The sequence below is a fragment of the Ailuropoda melanoleuca genome, chromosome 5 (assembly GCF_002007445.2).
Source record: "Ailuropoda melanoleuca isolate Jingjing chromosome 5, ASM200744v2, whole genome shotgun sequence".
NCBI classification, from domain to species: Eukaryota; Metazoa; Chordata; class Mammalia; order Carnivora; family Ursidae; genus Ailuropoda; species Ailuropoda melanoleuca.
Window position 1 is genome coordinate 45,205,617 of NC_048222.1, and position 27,543 is coordinate 45,233,159.

Genomic DNA, 27,543 nt, shown 5'->3' on the forward strand with positions numbered 1-27,543 from the left:
TTTTCACACTGTTAAAAATTGTTTAAAAGATAGTTGTTTTTTTTTTTTAATGTTAAAGAATATACAAATGGAGGACGCCGAGCTGTGAAAACTGTATAGTTTTTTTTATGACATAATTGAACTGCATGTTTTCTTTGCTCTTTGGGGTGTAGATGCTGGTCAGAATCTGACCATCAAATTGAAACACACAAATTAGTATTCTGAGTCTTTCTGAGAGTTGTCTTGGTGGTGAAAAGAGATACTGATGTCCATGTGGGGATGCTGTTGATGGGCTAGGATAGATGTCAATCCAGAATTCAGGTTAAGGTCTATGAATATGCTTTATCTTGGTACAAACGCAAACAACCTTATAATGAAGAGAAAGCATATGAGCCTATTATGTCTTTTAGGCAAAATCTGCTAAAACTAATCTAACTCTGTCTTTACCAGCTCATTGTGATCTGATAAACATAAAGAATATATGTAATGAAATTCTTGAATAACTTAAAGACCAAAAAATTATGGCTTTTTTGTTGTTGTTCTTTCCCAGTTGGCAGTGCATCTATAGTGAATTTGATTCATGAAACTTAGAGCTTCTAGGTAAATAACTGGATATAAGATATAAAGGATTTCCTAAAATCCCAAGATAATCAATTTGTACTAGGTGTAGTTTTTTCAAAAGGTTGAAAATTCAGGTAATTGACTTACAATGAATTTATAAGTTTCATTGTTTATAATACTAAAAATATATAATATTGCCACTTCTTTATCAGTTGGGAGTTCAAATATAGCTAAGTTTTAAAAAATCTCACCCCCAAATAAAATTATAAATGAAAAGAAATATCTTAAAATTTTATTATGGTAGGTCTTTAGAAATTATAATAATATAATTTTTTTTCAGGTCTTGATTCTTCTCTTTCTCTTCAGTCAAGAAAACAGTCACTGTTTGCCAGACTGGAAAATATTATTGTCACAGATGTTGATCCTAAGACAGTCCATAAAAAAGTAGGTGTAATAAATAAATAGCTAATATGTTTTGATAATTGAATATGAGATTTTAATTTTAAATATACTTTAAGAAATATTAAATATATTTTGTTACACAGATGTTTGTTTCTATAATGATTAAAAATATAAGCCCGTTTTAAATGAGACTAATTTTGTCATTATCCTCTTGGACAGAGTACATTCAACTCTCTGCTTTTCAGGCTGTATCAATAATGGGAAATGAAGTTTTTCATTTTAACTTGGATTTGTATCCAGACGCTACTGAGGGAGAGTCCTATACTGACATGTCCAAAGTGGATGGTGTGGTATCACTGAATGTTGGCTGTATTCAGATTGTCTATCTTCACAAATTCCTCATGTCACTTGTGGTAAAATCTCTATTTATATATTGATTTTTCAACTTAGAAATACTTAAGTCTGGTAGTTATGATTGCAGATCTTACAAACTTTGGATTTTAGGATGTGCATTGTTTTGATTATAGATGGTATTTATGTATTAATGTAGAGGTCAAAACCTCTTTTTAACAGCTGAAGTCTGAGTCATTTAATTAGATTTTTGTCTAGAACTGGAATTATTTTTTGCCAGAACATAGTGAAACCAAATTTTCAAGTAAAAAGATACTGAAAATGCTTTTTTCCCTCTTCTGTTCCTCAAATACCCTAGCCTTTATTAGGTAGCTCATAAACATAGATGGATGATTGGTGATTCCTTCCTAATTCTAGATAAATAAGACTCAATTGAAAGTTATGTACAGGAAAAAAAACAGCACATAGATAAAAAAGAAGATTGCATTATTAATGATGTGCTTGTTGTCTGTTTTTCTTCTTTTATACTTTGTGTCTACAGAACTTCCTGAGCAATTTCCAGACAGCCAAAGAGGCTCTAAGTGCTGCCACTGCTCAGGCTGCAGAAAAGGCTGCCAGAAGTGTGAAAGATCTTGCCCAGAGGAGTTTTCGTGTTTCTATCAATATTGATCTGAAAGCACCAGTTATAGTCATCCCACAGTCTTCCATTTCCACTAATGCGGTAGTGGTCGATCTTGGGCTAATCAGAGTGCAAAATCAGTTCAGTCTGGTGTCTGGGGAAGACTTTTTAAACCCTCCAGTAATTGATAGAATGGACGTGCAGCTAACAAAGCTCAAGCTCTCTAGGTATACTCTCTTTTTCAGTAATTTTGGATTTAAGTATTATTTAACGTTTTCCATGAAATTTTGCGTACATTGAAATTCATACCCACAGTGCTTCTTTTGCACAGAATTGTTTATTCATTTTTTAAAAAAGATTTTATTTATTTGTTAGAGAGAGTGAGAGAAAGCATGAGCAGGGGGGGTGGGGTGAGGGAGAAACAGGTTCCCTGCTGAAGACGTGGAGCTTGATCCCAGGACTCCGGGATCATGACCCGAGCCGAAGGCAGACGCTTAAACGAATGGACACCCAAGGGCCCCTGAATTGTTTATTTTTTAATCAAGTTTTTATTTTGAGAAATTTCAAACTTACAGAAAAATTCCAAAAATATTACCATGGACACACTTATAATCTTCACCTAGGTTCACCAGTTGTGTACATTTGCTTTAACTCTTAAGTGTATGCTATTATTATCATTTAAAACATCTTTTTAATTTAATTTTTCCAGTTGAGATGAAATTTACATATTATCTTAGTTTCAGGCGTATAACATGATTCGCTGTTTGTATATATTGTGAAACAGTCTCCACCAGAAGTCTAGTTAACATTCATCACCGCACATAGTTATAATTCTTTTTCTTGTGATGATCTTTTAAGATCTATTCTCTTAGAAACTTTAAAATATACAATACAGTATTATTAGCTGGCCACCTTGCTGTACATTAAATACCTAGGACTTAATTAATTTTATAACTGGAAGTTAAAACATTTTTTGCTGAACCTTTTGAGTATAAATATCTTAACCCTTTGCTCTAAATGCTTTAGCATGTGTCTCCTAAGAGCAAGAACATATATCCTCTTATATAACCATAATGCAAGTTTCAAATTCTGGAAATTTAACACAGATCCAGGATTATATCTAATATTCAGTCAATATTCAGATTTTACCAGTTGTTCCAATAGTTTCCATTATAGTCTATTTTTCTATAGTCTAATTTTCCCCTTGATCCAGGATCACGTATGGCATTTAATTGTATCCTATAGTACTGAGGAGGATTTCTGTACTGTTAGGTACTTGCTCTGGAATAGTTCTTCAGCCTTTCTTAGTCTTTCATGATGATGACAGTTTTGAAGAGTGCAGTCTTTTTTTTTCAGGGAATGTCTCTCAATTTGGTTTTGTCTGAGTGATTCTTCATGATTTAATTGAGCTTTTGTATAGTTTTGTAAGTATCTGTGTAAGTAATGATGTATCTGTAGAGCCCCCACCAGATGAATATGAAAGTCTCTATACATTTTAAAATCATTTTCTACCCCATCCAAAGAGATTTAACTATCCCAAATAAAAAAGGAAAATTATAAGGCAAGTCCAGAAAATAATCATGGAGAAGAGCTTTATCAAACTCTTTAAAAAATGCTAACTGTTCATCTTGCCATTTAAAAAAAAAATCTCTGTATCAATGCATATATCAGCCCTTGTGCAGCTATATTTGATGATTCTCCCATATATTCAACAATATGAATTTCTTTTTAAAATTTAATCCATGTGTGACCTCCTGTTTGAAGAAGGTGGTTTTCTTAATGGCTGATTGTATATCATGTATTTTAATCTGTCCCTAAAGTGAATTATTGATTGAGGTTAGAAAATACTTAAATATGTTTCAAATCAGTGTTTAGAGCAGCAACTTTTGATTCTGTGTCTTTTTAATGGTAGGTTGCTTTTCCCTCCTATGTTTATGCATCAATTATACTTTTCATTAGGACAGTGATCCAGCCAGGCATCTCCCATCCTGATATTCAGCTCTTGCACCCTGTTAACTTGGAATTTTCTGTAAATCGGAACCTAGCTGCATCTTGGTATCACAAAGTGCCTGTTGTAGAAATTAAAGGACATCTTGAATCAATGAATGTAAGTATATGAGTGAAAAAAGCTCATTACTGAAATTTTAGATTCTGAAGACTTTCTTAGTATAAATCAATATGATACGTGAAATTTTTTACTGATTGGTATACAAAAATTTCAATGAGATGTTGTCCAAAGAGATGTTTATTATTTAGCAGAATTTAATCTTCAGTTAAGTGTTACTTAACATTTATGTATGTATGTATATATGTACAATTGACAATATGAGTTTTGGCTGTATAACATAGTGATTCAATGTTTATATACATTGCATGGTCTTTGTTTTGTTTGTTTTTTAGATTCCACATATAAGTAAAATCTTGCTATATTTGTCTTTATCTGACTTACATCATTAGGCATAAGTGTTTTTGTTTTCTTTGGGTAGATAAGCAGTAGTGGAATTGCTGGATCACATGGTAGTTCTATTTTTTTTTTTTTTTAGGAACCTCCATACTATATTCCATAGTGGCTGTACCAGTTTACATTCCTATCAGCAGGGCCTGTGGGTTCCCTTTTCTCCACATCCTTGCTAGTACTAGCTGTTTCTTATCTTTTGGGTAATAGCCATTCTGAGAGGTGTGAGGTGATGTCTAATTGTGGTTTTGATTTGCATTTCCCTGATGACTAGTGATGTTGAGCATCTTTTCATGTACTTGTTGGTCATTTCTGTGTCTCTTGGAAGAATGCCTATTCAGGTCCTTTGCTCATTTTTTAACCAGATTGTTTGTTTTTTTTATTACTGAGTTGTATGAGTTCTTTATATATTTTGGATATTAATTGCTTATCAGATATATGATTTGCAAATATCTTTTCCCATTTAATCGGTTGCCTTTTCATTTTAATAATGCTTCTTTTTCTGTACAGAAGCTTTTTGGTTGACGTAGTTCCAGTTGGTTATTTTTCCTTTGGTTGCCCTTGTCTTTAGAGTCAGATCTAAGGAAAAATCTTTAAGACCAGTATTAAGGAGCTTAACACCTTTTTTTTTTTTTTTAAAGGATCATTATGGTTTCAGGTCTCATATTCAAGACTTTCATCCATTGGAGTTAATTTTTGTATGTAGTGTAAGAAAGTGGTCCGGTTTCATTCTTTTAAATGTAGCAATTAAATTTGAACACATCCCAAACTCTTCATTCCCCCCCAACAGAGTTTGTTTTTGATGTCACTTTTTACATCTTTTATTTTTACTACTTTTGTTTTTTGACATTTTTAGTAGTTTTATAAGTAATTAATCTACTACCTTTACTATATATTTCCCTTTTCCAGTGAGATTTTTACTTTCATATGTTTTCTCTTTATTAATTAGTGCCAATTCTTTTCATCTTAAAGAAGTCTCTTTTGGAATTCTTATAAGGCTGGTTTAGTGGTTATGAACTCCTTTAGCTTTTGCTTGTCTGAGAAACACTGTATCTCTCTTCCTATTTGAATGAAAACTTGCTGGGTTGAGTTTTCTTGGTTGGAAATTTTTTTTTAGTACTTTGAGTATGTCATGCTACTTCTTTGGCTTGTAAAGTTTCTGCTAAGAAGTGCTAAGATTCTCTCTTTATCTTTAATTTTTGACATTTTAATTATAATGTGTCTTGGTGTAGTGTTTCTTGGATTTATCTTTTTTGGTACTCTCTGGGCTTCCTGGATGTCTGTTTTCTTCCCTAGGTTAAGGAAGTTTTCAGGCATTATTTCCTCAAAAAGTTGTCTGCCCCTTTCCTCTCTCTTCTCCTCTGAGACCTCTGTAATGTTGATGTTCTTTTGTTCATTGTTGTCCCCAAAGTCCCTTAAGACAGCTTCATTTTTAAAAACTTTTTAAAATGTTGTTGTTGCTTTGTCTCGATGAGTTCTGTTGCTTTATCTTCCTGTTCGCTTATCTGTTCTCCTTCATCCAGTCTGCTGCTAAACCCCTCTACTGTATTTTTCAGTTTAGTTTTTGTATCTTTAGTTCTCTGACTTCTATTTGGTACTTTCTTATATTTTATATCTCCTGTTGAAGTTTCCGTTGTGTTCATCCATTCTCTTTCTGAGTTCTGTGAGTATCTTTATGATCATAACTTTAATTCTTTATCAGAGAGATTGCTTATCTCCATACCATTAAGATGTTTTTCTGAGGTTTTGTCTTTTTCTCTAATTTGAAAATGCTTGTTTCCTCATTTTGCTTGACTTTCTGTGTTTGTTCCTGTATATTAGGTAAAATAGGTGCTTTTTTCATTTTTTTTCTTGCATGAATGGCCTTGTTTAGGTGATCATCCTTCTCCTTCAACCTTGCCATAGCTTGTGGTTGTCTCTTGAACTGTTGTAGTTGTCTAAGCCACCTGAATTATTATTGGTATGCCCTTATTATTTAGAGTATACCAAGATCTGTCAGTGGATCCAAGGGGAGGAAAATTATTTAGCACCTCGTTTCAGGCTGATTGGAAGCCAGACCCTCAGGCAACAGCTTTTAAAATATGCAAATGTATACAGACTTATGAGACTGCGATCATAATCCCTGCTGGGCTCAAGATGGGAGATCTGGAGGTCTCCATTGAGCAACAACTGAAAAAATTGATGTATTGCATTGGTGTATAAATGAGTGTATGAACTCCTTTCTGGAAAGTCTTGTCTAGTTATGATGAGGCCAAGGGGATGTGCAAGGCTGTTGTCTCCCTGCTTTCATACTCTGAAAGCTCTTCCTTAATCTCTAGATGTGTGGGAAACCTGAAGTCTGTCCCTTAGACTGATGCTCAAGGTTGAGTGAATAGGTCTTTTTCACAGACCGAGGATGTGTTTCAGTCTGCTGTCTGTGCATTGCCCTGCTGGCTTTAGGACACCTTGTGAGTGTAGGGTACAGAGCATGCTCACTGGCTTCAGAAAGGCAGTGGGAAAATGTCTTGACTGCATGTGCCCATGAGCTTCAGCAGCAAAACAGACTAGTGCCTTATATGTCTGTGTACTGACTGTAGGCTAGGAGTGGGAGAATGCCGGCACCGCTCACCAGCTCCAACCATGGGCGTGTTGCAACTGCCTGCACTTGCAAACTTTAGCTGGGAAGTGGGAGAACTCCACCGCAGTTTTCCTCTCTGGCCCAGCCAGGTTGCGAGGGAGCACTGCAATTGCCAGTGCACTCCAGCCTCAGCAAGTATCATGACTGCTCTCCCACTCATCCTAGCAAGGCTCTGGGAAGGTGCTGGGTCTGAGCTTTCCTGTCTATGCTAGCGGGCTATGTGGAGAGTGCAACAGTGGCTCTGCTAGCATGTCAGTTTCCCAGAAGTATTTCACATGTCTCCTGCTCTTTCGGCCAGTGCCCCCAGATCAGCAAGTGGATTTCCCTCACATATAGTCTAGGTGCTTTTCAAGCTACTGTTTTTTCACTGAATCTTGGGACAAGCCATTTAAGAGGGGAATCTCATTTTGGGACCCCTGGAGGTCATCCATGTTGGTTTTCCAAGCCAGACTTTCTGGGGGCTTCTCACTGTGGTGCAGATCTCAGGGGCACGAGTACCCCATGGGGAGCACCAACTCCTCACTCCTCCATGAGAAACACCTCTCTGGTGAGATCCTTCCCTTTTGTGTGACACCACACTGGGGGTGGGCTTTTTTGGGAGACCATGTCTCTCTCTCTCCAGCTCATCTCAGTGTGGTCCTTTTATCTTTTGCTTTGAAGAGCAGTTTGTCAGGAGTCAAGTCTTTCTCAGGAAAATGATCCAAATGTAGTTGTAGATTTAGTGTGTACATGGGGGTTGAGTTCAGGATCTTCCTATGCCACCATCTTGGACCCCTCTTCATTACTTAATTTTTAAATTTGCCATATGTACACAATAGCAGAGATCTGTGTGTAAATTATTTATTAGTATATCTCATTTTATATGTTATATATCCGTACTTCTAATTTTAGGGGTATCTAAGTACACCTACAGCATTTAGGGAAAAGCTTATTTTTTATATTGAAGATAGCCTTTTTATTTCATTGGAGTTGCTATTTTTAAAAATATAGAATTTCTGTTTTTTCTGAGTTTGTCACTTTTTTTAATGTTCTGATTTCTTTCATCATTATTATCTTTCACTGTAGTTTATATAAGTTAAGTTGATGGAACTAATACTGATTTATAAATCACATTTTTTTTCTCCAAACATTTTATTATCTTTGAAACCAAAAATTTTAAAATATAGTAAGTAGTGAAATACTTGAGTGCATAGTAAATATATAATTTTTCAGTGTTAAGGTAATTTTTTCTTCAGTGTCTTATAAATAGTAGTTTATTTTCTATATTAAAATTGTTCCATTTTGTTTATCAATTTTTAAAGAAATTTTTTAAAAAAGATTTTATTTGAGAGAGAGAGAGAATGAGCAAGGGGAGGGGTAGAGGGAGAGGTAGAAGCAGACTCCCTGCTGAGCAGGGAGTACAATTCGGGGCTTGATCCTAGAACCCTGGGATCATGACCTGAGCTGAAGGCAGATGCCTAACCTACTGAGCCACCCAGGGACCCTAAAGGAATTTTTTTTTTAAGATTTTACTTATGTATTTGACAGGGAAAGAGAGAGCACAAGCAAGGGGAGTGGCAGGCAGAAGCAGGTTTCCCACCAAGAGGGGAACCCGACATGGGGCTCAATCGCAGGACCCTGGGATCATGACCTGATCCAAAGGCAGACGTTTAACCAACTGAGCCACCCAGGCACCCCTAAAATTGTTTCATTTTAAAATGAAATATCTTTATCTTTTAATGATATTTCACAGGTTAATCTCAATCAAGAAGATCTTAATCTTTTATTTAGAATACTAGCAGAAAATCTTGGCGAGGCTACTGAAGACTTAAATAAAATGAAACCAGGAGTACGAAAGACAGGTAAGAGACCGACAGTAGGTGGCATAGTACACGTATTTGTTTATGTTACAATTTAGTAGGGGAGACAGACAATGAAAATGACATAAACAAATATATACTTACAAATTGTGATTTGTATTACCATGAAAACAAAGAGGATGTTTATTTGTTGAATAAATATTGCATAAAACTATAGTTAGAGCTGATGGACTCTCTGTAGTTATGGCAACAGTCAGTTATAGATTCAGAACTTTTTTCCTAAGTTGCATTAAGTTAGAAGGAACCATAAAGAGACATTTTAAATCTGGTGGATTCCTGGAATAATTACTGAAATTGCATGTATACAAATAAAAATATTCAAAGTTGGTGGTAGGCTATGGTAGCATACTTAATCTGATTTTTAAATTAGGTTTTATGGTAAAATATCTTTAAGAATTGTAACATTTGATAAATTACACCTCAGCAAAGAGAATACTGAAAAATCGTACTGAAATAAAAACTCAGAGAATTTAAATTATTAGTTGCAATGGCCTTTTGACCTAAAGGCAAAGTAGCTACCAGACCTAATTTTTGAAACTGTTTTATATATGTATATTACACACACAGACATATAATCATTTTTTTCAAACAAATGGCAATATCCAATAAATGTGTATATGTGTGTGTATTTCTGTACTTCGCTTTTTTCTTTCAAATGACAGCTTATCTTGGTGTTCATTCTGTATCTGTAAATATACTATGTATAGGTCTATCTCATTCTTTCTGATGACTGCCTGGTAGTAAATTCTCTTGAAGTATTATAATTTGTTTAGCAAGTCTGTGTTGATGGACATTCCAGATTGTTTTCAGTCTTTCACTCTTACCACATTGCATTGAATATCCTTGTCCATACACTTTTACAAGTGCACCTATATCTGTAGGGGAAATACCAGGACTACTTGATTAAAGGGTATTTAATTTTTATTAATATATGTAAAGTTAATGAATTTAGTTAATTTAAAGGAACATTTTTGACACATCTTGCCAGTTGCTCCCTTTAGAACTTGTACTAATTTTGTAGTCCCGCCAGCTCATTTTTCTATATTAAAATTTTCACTAAATTGCTAAGTGAAAAATGGTATCTCACTATATTTTTATTATTTAAAAAACTTTTTTACTATATTACAGAGCACAAATAGTCAAGAACACATATCTTAAGTATACAATTCAGTGAATTTTTATGTATAGCTATACCATATAGTTATTAATCAGCATGGTTAATATATAGAACATTTTCAGCTTGCCCCAGCAGGCCTCCCTATGCTCCTTCTCAGTCAGTACCAAACACCCACCCTGCCTGCAAATCCACCCAGAATTGACTGCCATCCTTATTTGTAATACCACAGATTAGTTTTGCCTGTTCTTGAATTACACGTAAATGGAGTCATACAGAATTTACTCTTCAGGTTTTGGCTTCTTTCAGTCATTATTTTGTTTGGGAGATTGCTCCATGTTGTGTGTGTAGCTGTAGTTGTTCTTTTTAATGCTGTGCATATCCATCATATGAATGCATTAATATTTATTTTATCCATTCTGTCTTTGATGGAAAACATTTGGGTTTCCATTTTTTGATTGTCTTGAATAAAGTTGCTATGAATGTTATTATACATATCTTTTGCTATATACTGTCTTCTTTTGGTTGTATAGCTAAGCTTTACATGTTAGGTTCATTTGTTAGGCTTACGTTTAGCTTCTGTAACTTATGCCATATTATACCAAATGATTTTCTGAATGGTTGTACCAATTTACCAGCAATGTATGAGAGTACTAGGTGTTGCACGTTCTCACTGGTCCTTGGTATGGTTATTTTTAAATTTAGCCATCCTGGCTGATATGCAGTAGTATTTCTTTTTTTTTTTTTTTAAAGATTTTATTTATTTATTTGACAGAGATAGACAGCCAGCGAGAGAGGGAACACAAGCAGGGGGAGTGGGAGAGGAAGAAGCAGGCTCATAGCGGGGGAGCCTGATATGGGGCTCGATCCCACAACGCCGGGATCACACTCTGAGCCGAAGGCAGACGCTTAATGACTGCGCCACCCAGGCACCCCTGCAGTAGTATTTCTATGCTTCTTATTTAGTCCCTGATTACTAATGAAACTGACACCTTTTCATATATGTACTGGCCATTTGGATATCCTTTTCTATGACATGACTATTCATATGTGTTGACCATTATTTTTATTGAGTTTTTTTTTTTTCCCTTAGTGATATATTGGAGTTCTTTGTTCATTCCGGATCTGAGCCCTTTGTTCATTGTGTGTGTTGTATGTATATGTGTTGATCTAGGCATAGAAATATCCTACCCCTATCTCTGATTTGCTTTTCATTCTTAATGGGTCTTTTATGAGCAGAATTATTTAATTGTAATGTATTCCAATATATCATTTTTGAAAGTGATTAGTGCTTTTTATTTATTATTTAAGAAATCTTTGCCTATTCCAGGAATTATTTTGTAAAAGCAAAGTATTTGCTAGAATTATTTCCCCTGGATTACACTCTAACAGTGTTGGAATAAGGCGATAGTTAAGAAACCTCATCGTATGTATTTCTTTCTCAGAGTTAATAATTGACAGCAGTGGTTTTCCATATGATTTTCTGGTATGGCTTATGGTACAGGATTCTTGTGTTAGTGATCATAGATAATGTTAACTCCAATAATATTAGTAACTAATGTAATGTTATTGAGGGTTCGTTGAGAGTAAAGGCTATCATGAGACTGGTGAGTTTGGACTCTACCATCTGGCATCTGTGTGATGTTGGGCAACATCCTGAATCTGTCTAAACCTCAATTTGCTCATCTGTGAAATGAAGACAATAAAGTTTTTATCTTGAAGGGTTGATATAGGAATGAAATGAGACAATCCATATACAGCCCTTAACATAGTGACCAGCACCAAGGTAAGCACTTAGCAAGTAACAGCTATTATTAGTTTTGTATATTACAGTTTAGAAAGCAATTTTATTGCATTTCTGAGGATGTGAATTTTAGCACAACAATATCAGTTTCATATAACTCTGCTTTTGCTTTTTTCTATGGTGTAAGAGGTGGTAACCATCCCTCCCATTTTTTTTTTCTTTTCTAGCCTTAACTGTTGTTGTTCTCCTCATGATTTAATCATATCAAACTCTGTTTCCAAAACCTATCATGATGTGCTATTTGCAATTTCCCGCAATCTCTTATCTTATTCTTGGATGTCTTCTGTGTATGAGGAGGTCCTGACACTACCTGAACGATAACTCCCTCATGAGACTTTTTGTGACCTCCCCATAACAATTTCATGTCCTATATTTTCTGCAGTTTTCTATAATCTATTAACATTTGTCTACTTAATGTGACCAGGCATAGCCTGCTTCTTTTGTTTGTTTGTATTTTAAATATATATGTCTCTTCTACTAAACTGTAAGCATTCTAAGGGGCTGGAGGTATGTATTACTGATTTGTGGATTTTCAGTGCTTACACAGGTCCAGAGTACTCATACATGTCCTCAGTGAGTATTTGTGGAAAAAAATGTGTGGATAGAAGTGAAAGAATTTCTTTTAAACATGTTTAGGTGAAATTAAAGGGCCACTTGAAGCCTCTACAGCAAAACAAGATGTACATGCTTCCCAAGGTACTTTAATAGCTGGAGTGGAAGAAATGAGATCTGTAGACATCATTAATGTGCTGCTGAATTTTGAAATCAAAGAGGTGTGTAATTTTCATCTGTTTCTGTTAAGTGAATAAATAGTAGATATTTGGAATTACCTCTACTAAAACTTGTAGATTATTGATGAAAAAAATCTTTAAGTAGGCTATTTATAATTTGTATGTAGCAGTACAGTTTGTGGTAAATTTGAGAGTTTATGAAAGATGAGTTATATTTGCGGTATACAATATTTCATAGAGAACATGGTAGCATGTCCTGCTTTTCAAATGATTTTAGGGTGCTTGAGATGTGGCTTGCTTTGAATTTCTATAATTAAGTCAGGAAAGGGAAGTAGTGACAGAGAAATCCTTTGCAAATTTTAGAAACCTTTGATAGAATAAAACACAGTATGTCTACATTTTTTAAATGTTATATTACCACTACCTGCTTTCCATTTGCAGATCTTTGAGGAAAGATTAAATGGATTTTCCTCTTCTGTATTCACACATTAATATTCATTGCATGTGCTAAGTGCTGAGGATACAGAGTTAAAAGGCAGAGACTCTGAACTCTAACAAGAAAACAAACAATAAAAATTTTTAAGTGCTCCCATTAAAAATGTGCCTGAGAAGCTTGTGGCTGTGAAAGTAAGCAGGGGGCATCTAAGCAGGCTGAGAGTGTCAGGGAAGATTTTCTGGAGGAAGTGACATTTGAGATGAGCTTTTAAGGAAGAGTAAGTAGAGTCTAAGAAAAGGGGATCAGGAAAGGGGCTGAGGCAGGGTTAAGGTGTGAGTATATGACAAAATATCGTAGATAAAAGGACTTGCAAGAACTTCCTGCAAAATCTCTTTGTCATTAATGGTAGAGGTTATGTTCTTATTCTGAGTTAAAAATAAATAATAAACTTTAGAATAAATGGGTTCTACTTTTCTTATCTGAAATATATGCTTTGCAACTAATTTCTTTCATTGTAAAACTTTACTGTTTTTCTGGTTAATACTAGAGTTATTAAAGATACATAAGCTTTAATAATTGAAACATTGATAGATGAATCATTCTGTTTGTAAATGGGCTTCATTAACATATGTGCATAGGAAACCCATAATCGGTTTTTAATATCATTCATAATAAATACTATGCCCTGAGCACACAGGAAGTAAGGGAGGCAATTTGCATCTCCCCAGGCCAATACTTGACACTGTCTGAAGACATTTTTGGTTGTCACTATCTGGGGAGAGGGAGCTGCCAAGAACTAGTGGTAGAGGCCAGTGTTACCACTAAACATCCGACAGTGCACAGGTCTGCTCCTCACTACAAAGAATTATCCAGCCAAAATGTCAGTGGTGTCACGCTTGAGAAATCTTGCCTTAGGATAAAAGTTGACCATTTATCGTATAGACTTCCAGTTGAAAGGCTGTCCATCAGACTAGAACTTCTGGGAATCAGGCAGAACTACTTTGTTTTTTTAAAATTTCATCTTGACAATCACTTGAATACAGTGACAGTGTTTCAAAGGTCTGAACAAGTAAACGTACCTGCTCTGCGGGGAGCCTGCTTCTCCCTCTCCTACTCCCCCTGCTTGTGCTCTCGCTCTCTCTCAAATAAATACATGAAATCTTTAAAAAATAATTCAAAGAAATGTACCTTCCAAAGTATATAACACTAGGCCATTTTTCAGGCACAAATAGTAGTATGCACCTTTACATTGCGTGAATTTTTTTATTATATCACTCTGGATGGTTATGAAATTGTTGACTTACCTTCATTATATAGAAGTGGAATTGTTTGTGGTAATACTGGGCCTTTTCTAGGTTGTGATTACTTTGATGAAAAAAGCAGAAAAGAAAGGAAGGCCTTTACATGAACTAAACGTCCTGCAGCTTGGAATGAAAGCTAAAGTTAAACCCTATGACCTGACTGCTAAAGCTTATCTAAAAAAAATTAGTATGCGATGCTTTGAGTTCACTGGTAAGTGTGAAGTATAGTCTGTGTAAATTATTCACGTTATAGGCAATGTTCCTTACATTTTTGTCAGTAGTAAGCACATTTATTAATGTTACCATAATTATTTAGTTAATTACATTTATTACCTTGATAAAAAGGAATTTGATTTTTAAAAATTTCTTGTCTATGAGTTACCATAAAGTAAGAATATATCAAAAAATATATATCTATATTTAGCATGAAGTAGAATATATTCAAATCCACTTTCTAATGTGCATTAAGCCAACTTTTAAAGTTGCTATGGATGTTTAAAGTTTATAGGAACTCTATGGGGTAACTTTTAGTAAAGTGAACATATTGAGAAAAATCCCTAGTTTATGTATTCTATAGCTTTGTTCTTCAATATATTCTTTCTGATTTATTCAAATAATAATACCATCACACAGATGTTACAAAAGTTATAATTGACTGGTGCTGGGTTTTTTTGTTTGTTTTTTTCCAACTTTTTTTAATGGAGTTTCTTTTTTTTTTTTAAAGCCACTTTTATTGAGGTATGACTAATATAGAGTAAAATTCCGTTTTAAAATACATTTGAAATGTTTGAAGGACTTACTAGAGCTGCCCTGTGTTTTTTATTTTTAGACTCTGCAGGAGAGCCGCTTCACATTATTAACTCTTCTAATGTAACTGACGAGCCCCTGCTGAAAATGTCACTGACAAAGGTACCTGGTTTCCTTCTGGGATTCTTTAATATTTGAATATATGAAGTTATATAATTCTCCTGTATTTAATATTTCAATTACCCCCAAATTTTCATTCTAAGCTCATTGATTGTAGTAAAGTATGCAAGCATCCAATAATAACCTTTTGAATTACCCTTATATTGTTGACTAAGTGAGTGTGTACAAAGTTCTGTGGTAATCCAAAGCAAATTTGTTATAATCTAGATATGCTAGCATTTTTCCCTACCTTTAGCATTTACTCCTAAATAGGATAAGGAATTTGAGTTTTTGCTTCTGTAGGATGTGAGAAATGCTTCAGTTTTTTTGGCACATGCCTCTTTGCTGTTAAGAAATAGGTTTATAGTGTTTCATAGCATACTTTGAAAAGTAGAGAACATATATATATATATATATATATATATGTGCATATATGTGTATGCACATGTATATGTATCTATGTGAGTGTATATATATATATTTCTTTTCAATGTGTGAATTATTAGTGTTTTCAACCCAGTGGTTTAATCTTCCACTATTTCTAGGCAGACAGTGATGGACCAGAATTTAAAACCATTTATGACAATACCAAACAGAAACTGAAGGTAAATATTTTCTAATTCACTATAAGGCAATGTTATATTAATAATTAAATCTAGCTTTATAGCCATCCTCTTTCTCCTCATTCTCACCAACAAATAATATACTTTTTAAGGGAATTTTATGCATGGTTATTTGGCCTAGTGTTGATGGAAGTATTAAGCATTTGAATTATATGTCAGCTTTAGGTTGAGAATAAAATTAAGGATGAAGCTAAAAGCATGGCTCAGTACAGATATTGCTTACAATACATTTGAGCTTGTATAGTCTGCCTTGGACCCATCTGAAATGTGATTGACCTAAGTCCTGCTAATACGTCCCTTATCTTTCCTTAAAACCCACCAATTAAGGTCAGAATTAGAGTTGGGCATGAGAGGGGGCAGAGTGTTGGTTTAATGTCTGGTTGAGATTAACATTGTAAGAATGAGTTGTTTTTTTTTCCTTAAAAAAAAGGACTTTAATTGATCTTAGATGAACTATTCTTCAACATATACTTATTTGTATATGTTGAAGCTTAACATAAAAATGTCACCATATCTGAAATCTGTCTTTCTAATTGTTCATTTTCTTAGGTTTCATTTTCATCCTTAGACTTAGTACTTCATTTGGAAGCTTTACTTTCCTTCATGGATTTTTTATCATCTGCTGTTCCATCCTCTGAACCTTCCTCTTCTGAGAAGGAATCTGAGCTGAAACCACTTGTAGGGGAGTCCAGAAGTATCGTTGTCAAAGCTGGTATTAACTTTTGAGTTATGGTCTAGTACTTTCTGTCTGAAGTTTTAATAATCATATGATTACTTATACTTTCAAGCTAAGACAAATATTTAGCACCTTAATATTACAGCTGCTCTGACAGATTAAGTTCGTTTCAAAAGAAAGCAAATTTTTCCCTGCGGTAGGGAGAGGATAATTTTGTGAGAGATTTAAAATAAATTTTTAATATTAACCATGTATTTGTATTTGATTTCACTGTCTATCATTTATGGAAAATAAAGTTGTACGTACATTGCATTGATGTCTCTGCAGCCTTCACTTCAGTGCAAGTGAGAGTGGAAGGAATTAAAATATGAATACAATCAGGCATAGTACAGAAGCCCATTTCTGTCAGTCACGTAAACCTACCTGGTGCTCGACAATTTTAAATGCTTTGCAGGGCACAAAAGGAAGAAGAAGATCATGGAAGAGACAGACTCACTTTGGTTTCTATCCAAACTGAGTTTAAATCACACACAGATATGGGATGTTCTGCAAGCAAATGGCTTGTGCTTTGAATTAGATATGAAGTCAATCTGAGTGCACATGCACCTGTTTTTAAGCCAAATGTCATTTAAATTATTTTTCTTTCATATTACATGATATGAATATCTAACATCTAGCAATTTAATTTTCAGACCATTACGTGTTTGAGTGACATCTGTATTATTGACACCTTTAAAGCATAAAACCCTTAGTAATATTAGATCTAAGGATCAGATTTTTTTAAACCAGGGATCAGAGCAATACTTTTGCTATAAACTAGAGTTAAAGAGTTTTTTGTTGTCTTTAATGTACTTGCTATATTAATGTCTGTGGAAATGCTTCTTTATATAACATACATAAATACATACATGTACACACACAGTTGAATAAATGAAAGAGCATTGTTTAAGTTCACAATAAACTACAAAAATTATTAATCCAAGGAAATGGTCTTCCAGTTATGCTATGTAGTTGATTTTAATGGTTTCATTATAGTTTTTATGGTTTGATTTACATCTTAAGGGGAAAAAAAAACCCTGTTATCTCCTTGGTGATTAAGGACTGATGTCCTGTGCTTTTACAGTATTATAGGAAAAGGTCTGTTTCCCTCAGGCAAGACAGATCTCTAGAAAAATATATTCTAAATTTATCAGTTAATACTTGGACCAAAGTAGATTAAGGAAATCTATTTGATTATGATTCTTATACACACACACACACTATAAGTTTTTTTGTATTTTTTAATCTTAGTCCTTTATGTTTATGTCTCATAGACCTAAATCTTTTTTCCCAGAAGAAAAACTATAGGAAAGTTTCCTTGTAGCAAACTGAACTTTCGGGGTGCTATTAAAGGTTGCCTTTATTCTTAAATTGGAGGGGAATATGCTAGTTTCTGATTGGCATTTGAAAATTGAGTCAAAATCCATATTAATTATATGTTATCTTAATGGAAACCTTTTTGATTCTTCTTAGTTCATAATGTACTTTTTGTGAATTTTACATTATTTAGTGTGTTATATCATCTTTGCACTTTGCTAATCATAAGGTTTCTGTTATTTTTCAGTATCCAGCAGTATTTCTCAAGATGATGTTTTTGATCTAAAGGTCATAGCTGAATTAAATGCATTTAATATCTTTGTCTGTGATCGGAAGTGTAACATTGCAGATATTAGAATACGTGGTAAGTAATGATATTCCTTGGTGTAGGTATTTCTGTTTCTTTACATAGACCTCTAGGAAGAGTGAGCTTGTATATGGCAGATTTCTTTTGAGTCATCATTTTGTTTACTTATATTGAAGACTTGCACAAACTTTTCAAAGATGTACTTTGAAATGTGAGACGTGAATTTGTTATGATTCACAGCTGACATGAAACATTTCTTATGTATTTTTCAAATTTTAGAATAAATCTAAGGCTTAATCGCTTATGTTCCTTTTGTATTTTCAGAATAATATGACCTTAGTTTAAACTGAGAAATTAATGCCACAACAGCTCACTAAATAAAGAAAACATTACTGTGTTTATTTCCCTTGTCTTTTGTACATGTATAGCATCAGACTAGTAGTACCTAAAATAAACTTTGTGTTACTCATCAGCAGCTTGATAAAAAGATCGGTTCATATTGTACCATGGGTTCTCGTTTTGGCTCTAACACCTACTAGCTGACCTTGAGGAAATTAATAAACCTTTCTGTATCTTAGTTCCCTATGGAGGTAGTTGTAATAATTATTCATGGGATTGTTGTGATAGTTATGATAATTGTTTGTAGGATTATATACACATTTACATATATTTAGAAAAGTGATTGGTACATAGTAAGCACTTGAGAAATTAAAAAATAAATACTGTTCAACAAATATTACTAAGTATTTCATGGGTGGCATGGTATTAGGTTGAGCTTATTACTGGTTCTTAGCTATAGGCATTCTCTTACTGAGGAGCTGTTTTAGAAAATCATCCTTTAGAAATTATGAGAATAACCAAAATTTTTTTGGAGAGAAAGATTATATTTTAGATAGAGTTTATTGTAGAATGAATATTTATTCATCAAATTATATTCATTTTTGCTCAATTATCAGAGCATTAGTTTTCATAATAAATGCTTGTGAGATGGCTGTTTAAGAAATAGTGTGTGTCTTCCTCTGTGACCACTTGTGATCTTGCCAATGCACAGGATATTTGTTTGGAGACCTGCGATTAATTCTCTTTGAAATTCAGTTTCTTTTGTCTTTAAAATTTCCACTTTAGGTATGAAATACCTGTAGCACTTAAAGATATTGTAACATTTATTAGGCATCTCATACATAGAAGTTGATACCTCTAATATGTGTAATAGTAATTTTATTTGTTCCCTATCTTGGTAGTGTATTTTTTAACTTGACTAAATACTACTGAATTGGTTCACTTGGATTGGGTAAAAAGTTTGTAAATGTTATATTTCCCATAGGAATGGATGCCTCTATTTCTATGACGCCAAAGCAGACCGACATGTTTGCCAGACTTAAGGATATAGTAATCACAAATGTTGATTTGCTGTCCATTCACAAAAAGGTAATTAAAAAATAGGTTTTAGGAAAAGAAGGCTGTTCAAGATGGCAGGGTAGGAAGATCTTCAACTCACCTCCCCTACAGCCATAACAATTCTACAGCTACAGATGGGATAATTTTCTCTGAAAAAGTCTTGAAAACTAGATAAACAGCACCTTCACAACAGAAGATAAAAGGGCCACATTGAGTTGGGTGGGAGAGGCAAAGACGTACTCTTGCTGCTATAGCTTGCAGGCATCCACTCCATACACAGGAGATGCCCCTGGAGTGCCTGGCTCTGGTGTCCACGTGGGATTGTGCTTCTAGGCCCTACTGGTCATGTCCCCTTCAAGGCTATTCCTTCAGTGGGAAAGGTAGCTCTTTCACCTAATACATAGAAACAAACACAGAGAATCAGGCAAAATGAGGAGGCAGAGGAATATGTCCAAATGAAGACAACGGCAAACCTCAAAAAAACCCTTAATGAACTGGAGATAAGTAATTTTCCTGATAAAGAGTTCAAAGTAATGGTCATAGTGATGCTTACCAAACTCAGGAGAAGAAGGGATGAATAGAATGGGACCTTCAACAAAGAGATATAAAATATATGAAAGTACCAAATAGAAGTCATAGAGCCTAAGAATACAATAACTGAATTAAAAAATATACCGGAGGGGCTCAGCAGCAGACTGGGTGAAGCAGAACAGATCAGTGAGCTGGAAGACAAAACAATGGAATTTACCCACACAGAGAAAAAAAAAAGATGATAACTTAAGGGACCAATGAGACAACGTGAAGTAGAATAATATCCACCTTATAGGAATCCCCAAAGGAGAAGAGAGAAAGGGATAGAAAATCTATTTGAAGAAATAATGGCTGAAAACTTCCCTAAACTGGGAAAGGGAATATCCCAGAAAGTTCCCAATAAGAAGAATCTAAAGAATGTAACACCAAGACACATTTTAATTAAATTGTCAGAAATTAAAGAGAATCTTAAAAGCTGCAAGAGAAAAAGAACTTGTTACCGTACAAGGAAAACCGCATAAGGCAGTCAGCAGATTTTCAGCAGAAACTTTGCCAAGCCAGAAGATGGCATGACATATTCAAAGAACTGAAAGGAAAAAACTTTCAACCAAGAATGCTCTACCTGGCAAGGTTATTATTCAGAATAGAAGGAGAGAGAAGGAATTTTTCAGACAATCAAAAGCTAAAGAACTTGTAACAATTAACTGGGCTTACAGGAATGTTAAAGGGACTCCTTTTAGCTGAAAAGAAATGGCACTTATTAATAACAAGACAGTATATGAAAATAAAAATCTTACTGGAAAAGGTAAATATATAGTAAAGGATGGATTAACCACTTATTAAAGCTAGAATGAAAGTTAACAGACAAAAGTAGTAACAATAGCTATGGTTACAATAATTAGTTTATGGATACAAAGGATAAAAAGGTATAAAATGTGACTTTAAAAATAAAAAATGGGAGGGGGGACAGTAAAAATATGGAGTTTTGGAATGTATTCAAGTTTTTCTGTCAACCAAAACAGGCTGTTATCCACATAGGATGTTTTATGTGAACTTCAAGGTAACCACCCAGCAAAACTTACAGTAAATGCACAAAAGAGAATAAGAAAGGAATGTAAATAAAACACTGAAGAAAGTCATCAAACCACAAGGAAAGTGAGACTCCATCAAAAAGCTGTTAGAGCTAATAATGAATTCAGTAAAGTTGCAGGATACAAAATTAACATACAAAAACCTGTTGCGTTTCTATATAGTAATAATGAACTATCAGAGAATTTAAGGAAACAATCCCATTTACAGGTGTATCATAAAGAATAAAATACCTTAGAAAAAATACCTAGGAATAAATTCAACCAAGTAGGTAAAAGACCTGTACACCAAAAACTGTAAAATGTTGAAAGAAATTGAAGAAGACCCAGATAAGTGGAAACATATTTCATGCTCATGTATTGAAATAACTTATAGTGTTAAATTGTCCACACTAAAGGATTCTACAGACTATGTGCAATTCATTTCAGAATTTCAGTGGCATCTTTCACAGAACTAGAACAATTCTAAAATTTGTATGAAAACATGAAAGACCCCCAAACAACGAAAATGATCTTCAGAAGGAACAAAGCCAGAGATCTCATGCTTTCTGATTTCAAACTATTCTACAAAGCTATGGTAGTCAAAACAGTAGGGTCTTGGAATTAAAACAGACACATAGATCAATAGAACAGACTAGAAAGCCCAAAAATAGACCCATGTACATATGGTCAATTAATTTTCAACAAAGGATGCAGGAATATACAGTGGGGAAAGGACAGTGTTTTTAGTAAATGTGTTGAAGAGCTACATGCAAAAGAATGTAATTGTCAATAAAATGGCACAGCTACATATAAAAGCATGAAACTGGACCACTGTCTTTACACCATATTACAAATTTAATTCAAAATGGATGAAAGACTTGAATATAAGACCCGAATCTAATACTCCCAGAAGAAAACATACATGGCAAGGTCCCTTAAATTGGTCTTAGCTAAGATGTTTTCTTAGATCTGACTCCAAAGGCGAGAGCAACAAAAGCAAAAATTTTTTAAAGTGACTACATGACACTGAAAAGCTGTATAGCAAAGGAAACCATCAATGTATCAAAAAGGGAGAAGATTTTGCAAATCATGTATCTGACTAACAGTTAATATCCAAAATATATAAAGAACTCATACAACTCAGTAACAAAAAGAAACAAACTGGTTAAAAAATGAGGAAAGGGTCTGAATAGGGATTTTTGCAAAGAAGACATACAGATTGCCAACAGGCACATGAAAAGATGCTCAACCTCACTAATCACCAGGGAAATGCAAATCAGAGGCACAATGAAATATCACCGTACATCTGTCAGAATGGCTTTTATCAAATAGACAAAAAATAACAAGTATTGGTGAGGATGTGGACAAAAGGGAACTCTCATCCCCTAATGGTGAGAATGTAAATTGGTACAGCCACTATGGAAAACAATATGGAGGTGCCTCAAAAAAATTAACAATAGAACTTTCATATGATCCCCCAATTCCACTTCTGAGTATGTGTCTGAAGAAAACAAAAATACTAATTTGAAAAGATACATCACCTCTGTGTTTATTGTGGCATTATTTACAATAACCCAGGTATGGAAACAACCCTAAGTGTCCATCAATAGATGAATGGATAAAAAAGATGCAGTACGTATATACAATAGAGTATTACTCAGTCATAAAAAAGAACGAAATCTTGCCATTTGTGACAATATGGGTAGAACTTGAGGGAATTATGTTAAATGATATAAGTCAGAGAAAGACAAATATGGTATGATTTCACTTATAAGCAGAAACTAAAAACCAAACCAAAACAAAAAAAAACCCCTCAGACTCATAGCAAATAGAGTAGTGGTTGTCAGAAGGGAAGGTATTGGGGAGATGAAATAAGTGTAGGGGATTGAAAGGTACAAACTTCCAGTTATAAAACAAATATGTCATAGGGACGTAAAGTACAGCATGGGGCATACAGTAAATAATATTGTATGAACTTTGTATGATGACAGGTGGTAACTAGACTTACTCTGGTGAGTAGTTTGCAGTGTATACCAATGTTGAATCACTGTGTTGTACACTGAAGCAAATACAAAATTTTATGTCCGTTATACTTCAATTAAAAAAAAAAAGAAAAAGGAAAACCAGTCATAGTCCAAAATAAAATGCCATTATCCCCATAAAAAGTTGGGGAAAATATTAGAAAATACTTCACTCAAAAAGATTATGAATGGTCATTAACACATTAAAGATGTTCAACATCACTAGTTATCAGATAAATGCAAATTAAAGCCACAGGGAGATATATATCCATTTCAATGGCTACATTAAAAAAATTGACAATATCAACTATTGGCAAGGATTGGAGCAACTGGAACTTCTGTTGCTGGTGGGAATGTACCATTATATAATCACTTTGGAAAACAGTTTCAGAGGTTCTTAGAGAACCCAATATATATTTACCATGTAACTCAGCAATTCCAGTCCTCTGCATTTCCCCAAGAAAAATGAAGACATATGTCCATGGAAATCTTTGAACATGAACACTCATAACAAGTTTGTAATTATAACCCCAAACTGGAAACAATCCAAATGTCCATCCACAGAAGAATGGATAAACAAACTGTGGCATATCCAAACAGTAGCATACTACTCAGCTATAAAAAGGAAAAAAAAACAGTGATATATGTAATGGGGGTGAATCTCAACATTGTGCTTAATGAGAGAAGGCAGACACACAAGAGAACATATCCTATGATTCCACTTACATGAAGCTCTAGAAAAGACTGATTTAGTAAGAGAAAGCAGATCAGTGGTTGTTTGGATCTGGGTTTGGGGGAGGGGTCAGGGATTAGCTGAAGGGGGGAGGGGCTCAAAGGAACTTTTTGGGGTGATGGGATGTTCTATATCTTGTTTTGGTGGTATAAATTTGTCAAAATTCGTCAAAGTATATACTTAGAAAATAAATGCATTTTATTATATGCAAATTATACCTAAAAAGTTAATTTAAGAATCATTTCACAAAAATTAAAATGTACAGATTAATAGAAACTAAAAAATAAACATCAAAAAATGCTTTATAATGAAAAGTAATTTCCATATTGAAATTTACTTTTGGGATGCCTGGGTGGCTCAGATGGCTAAGCGTCTGCCTTCAGCTCAGGTCATGATCCCAGGGTACTGGGATCCAGTCCTGTCACAGGCTCCTTGCTCAGCAGGAAACCTGCTTTTCCCTCTCTCTCTGCCCCCTCCATCTTGCTGGTGCATGCTTTCTCTCTTTATCTCTCTCTCTCACTCTCTGACAAATAAATAAAATCTTTTAAAAAAAGAAATTTAGTTTTGATTTTTGTGTTTGAGATGCCTTTGTTCATTTATTCATTATATGTTCATTAATTGTCATGTGTCAGGCAGTTTGTTAGGGATTGGCCATGAATATGGTTATTACATGCTTTCACATTGTGTATAGACTAGGTGATTTGTAAGTTATGTCTGACCAGTTAAGTGATTGGTATTTCCATTGATTAAAACAATTTTTGTAGAAATAGGAAAAAGTTTTGTTAAGTAAAATGTTTTTAACAGTTTATTCAAGGTTAAATATAAATGGTGCTTCTTCATATAGCAAGGATTTTTTAATAAGGAAACATTTATAATACAACTCTTTTGATATAGGTCTTTTCATGTAATAACCAGTTAATTTAATACTTTTAGGCTGTCTCTATTTTGGGAGATGAAGTCTTTAGGTTCCAAATGACTCTTTATCCAGATGCTACAGAAGGAAGGGCCTATGCTGATATGTCTAAAGTAGATGGGAAACTTAGTCTCAAAGTGGGTTGTATCCAAATTGTTTATGTTCATAAATTCTTCATGTCTCTTTTGGTAAGTGTATTTTTAAATGTATTTATTTCTCATTGAGACCTAAGTATTTTTGCCTATACATTTGAACCTAGATAGTCAAAACATTTACTAATAGGGCTGTGTGATAAACACCCAAATGCTGAACAGAATATTATAGTGAAGGAAATCCTTTACATGATGGATAACCAAGTGAATTTTGTTATCATTGTTACCATTCTTTCACATTTCCATAGTTATATAGTTTAAAAGTACCTTTTTGATGTTTTAATTTAGGTATTTGCAGTGTTGTTTTATGAAATACCCGTAAAGGTATTTAGCTAAAAGATTTTTTTTATGAAGGACTAGTATTGGAATTTACAACTTTTGATTAAAATTGTGATCAACAAGTCCATAAAATTATTTTCTTTTAATTATTTCCATGTGAATGTCATGGGCTGAAGAGTTTTAAACTGTCTGTGCCTCTTAGCAGGGCTATTATTCAAGGCTTATTGAGTCATGGATTTCTACCTAAACCATGAGAGGTGACAGTTGTTAAATTCTCAGAGTATGTCTTTCTAGACTTACACTCTCCATATATACAATCATAAGTAGTATCTCTTTTAACTTTCATTTAGTTTTTCTTTTTTAAAGTAAATGCTTTCTAAAGTTAGTCCGGTTTTTTAAAGGAAATCTAAGTATCAGTCTCTTCCAACAGAATTTCCTCAACAATTTCCAAACTGCCAAAGAAGCTTTGAGCTCAGCCACAGTCCAGGTTGCAGAAAGAGCTGCTTCCAGTGTGAAAGACTTGGCTCAAAAGAGTTTCCGCCTTTTGATGGATATTGACTTGAAAGCACCAGTTATTATCATTCCTCAGTCTTCAGTATCGCCAAATGCTATTGTAGCAGATCTGGGTTTAATCAGAGTTGAAAACAAATTTAGCTTAGTTCCTGTGGAACATTATTCTCTTCCTCCAGTCATTGACAGGATGAACATTCAACTAACTCAGTTGAAATTGTCCAGGTATAAATATATAATTCATTTTATACTACTGCTAGAAATAGAATTGTTATAAAATCTTTCCTAGGGATAAAATACTCGCATGATTGTGGTTCTCTTTCCTTATTTTTTTATAATTACAAATCCATGACCATTGGGTTTTGATCAGTGATAATACTAGTGCACCTCGTATAATTTGTTTTGTCTTACTACATTTATAATGTGATTTTCTTCATTTTACAAAAATTTCCTATTATAAAATAAAAATTTACTAGCACTTAATTTAGATTTATTTTTATTTTTTGCTTTGCATATAGCTGTTTTCTGTAGATAGAAGATTTCTTAAAATGTAATAAAAGTTAAGATTTTTTTTCTCATTTCCAAACCTTGTCACATTTCAGAATTCTCAGTGTGGTATCTAAAGGATTATTGAATCCAACTGGGAAAGTGTTGGGTCTGTTAAATGACAAGAATGCTCATTTCGTTGTACAAATGGTTGTTGGCAGTCATGCTCAAAATGACTGTTAACATATGTTTGTTTAACATGTAGGTTTGGTGAGATTTTCCCTTTGAGTTTGGAGAAGTACCAATAACACAAAACTAAGTATTAAGTAGACTTTCTTTGTCCTCCAAGCTTTGTTTTAGAAAGCTCTTGATTTATTCTGATTTGGTTTGATTTGTGAAAAGCATGTTTCAAAGAATTCTGATAGCAGCCTTCAGTATTTAGGAAAACTGGAAATTGTTGCACCATATGATAGTCTTTATTTTAAAATGTAAATTTCAAAAATATAAAATAAATTGTTGTTTATCTTTCAGAACCATTTTGCAGGCTGGCTTGCCACAACATGACATTGAAATTTTAAAACCAGTCAACATGCTTTTGTCCATACAGCGAAATTTAGCAGCAGCATGGTATGTGCAAATTCCAGGGATGGAGATAAAAGGAAAACTAAAACCTATGTTGGTAAGTGTGTGTATACAGTATATGAAAATTGCTGGGAGGGCTTTTATCATTGTCACAGTGCCATTCTGGCGTACATCAGAAGTGATGAAGCAGCGGTGCCTGGGTGGTGCAGTTGGTTAGGCATCCAGCTGTTGGTTTTGGCTCAGGTCATGATCTCAGGGTTGTGAGATCGAGCCCTGTGTTGGGGGCCACACTTGGCGCAGGTGTGGAGTATGCTGGAGTTTCTCTCTCCCTCTGCCCCTCCTGCTTGTGCTCTTTCTCTCTCAAATAAAAAATCTTTAAAAAAAAAGTGATGAAGCATTAAAAAGGAATACTTTGTTAACTGAAAATGAGGTCATCCTAATTCTCACACTTTTCTTTATTTCACTTTAGTCACATATCTGGTAAACCCAGCAAGAAGTCTGAAATAAAACCCATTGGAGTCTACTGAAAATATTAGTAATTTTGGAAAGTTCTATTAAAGCTTTAGGCAGTTGAATAGTAAGACAATATGAAGTAATATTTTGATAGCACATTCAAAGCACCTTAGGAATATATTTTTTTTAAGATTTTTAATTTATTTGAGAGAGAGCGAGCACAAGCGGGGAGAGAGACAAGCAGACTCCATGCTGAGCATGGAGCCTGACGCAGGGCTCAATCGTATGACCCTGAGATCATGATCTAACCTGAAATCA

The 27,543-nt window shown here is 34.1% G+C and overlaps 1 protein-coding gene across 4 annotated transcripts in view; it reads left to right on the forward strand.

Annotated features, from left to right (window-relative positions):
• The window catches only part of VPS13C (vacuolar protein sorting 13 homolog C), a 171,404-nt gene that overhangs the window by 74,605 nt on the left and 69,256 nt on the right, over positions 1-27,543 (forward strand). For all 4 annotated transcript variants that reach the window (XR_004625605.1, XR_004625604.1, XM_034660891.1 and 1 more), the window contains 15 exons: positions 881-984; positions 1,188-1,355; positions 1,835-2,139; positions 3,872-4,019; positions 8,717-8,825; positions 12,398-12,534; positions 14,284-14,440; positions 15,059-15,138; positions 15,681-15,740; positions 16,308-16,470; positions 18,038-18,154; positions 19,422-19,525; positions 24,784-24,951; positions 25,625-25,929; positions 26,722-26,869. Coding sequence is in view for 2 of the 4 variants with exons in the window: in XM_034660891.1 (XP_034516782.1) it covers positions 881-984; positions 1,188-1,355; positions 1,835-2,139; positions 3,872-4,019; positions 8,717-8,825; positions 12,398-12,534; positions 14,284-14,440; positions 15,059-15,138; positions 15,681-15,740; positions 16,308-16,470; positions 18,038-18,154; positions 19,422-19,525; positions 24,784-24,951; positions 25,625-25,929; positions 26,722-26,869 (2,273 nt within the window). In the remaining 2 variants the exon portion in view is untranslated. The remainder of the gene's footprint in view (positions 1-880; positions 985-1,187; positions 1,356-1,834; positions 2,140-3,871; positions 4,020-8,716; positions 8,826-12,397; positions 12,535-14,283; positions 14,441-15,058; positions 15,139-15,680; positions 15,741-16,307; positions 16,471-18,037; positions 18,155-19,421; positions 19,526-24,783; positions 24,952-25,624; positions 25,930-26,721; positions 26,870-27,543) is intronic.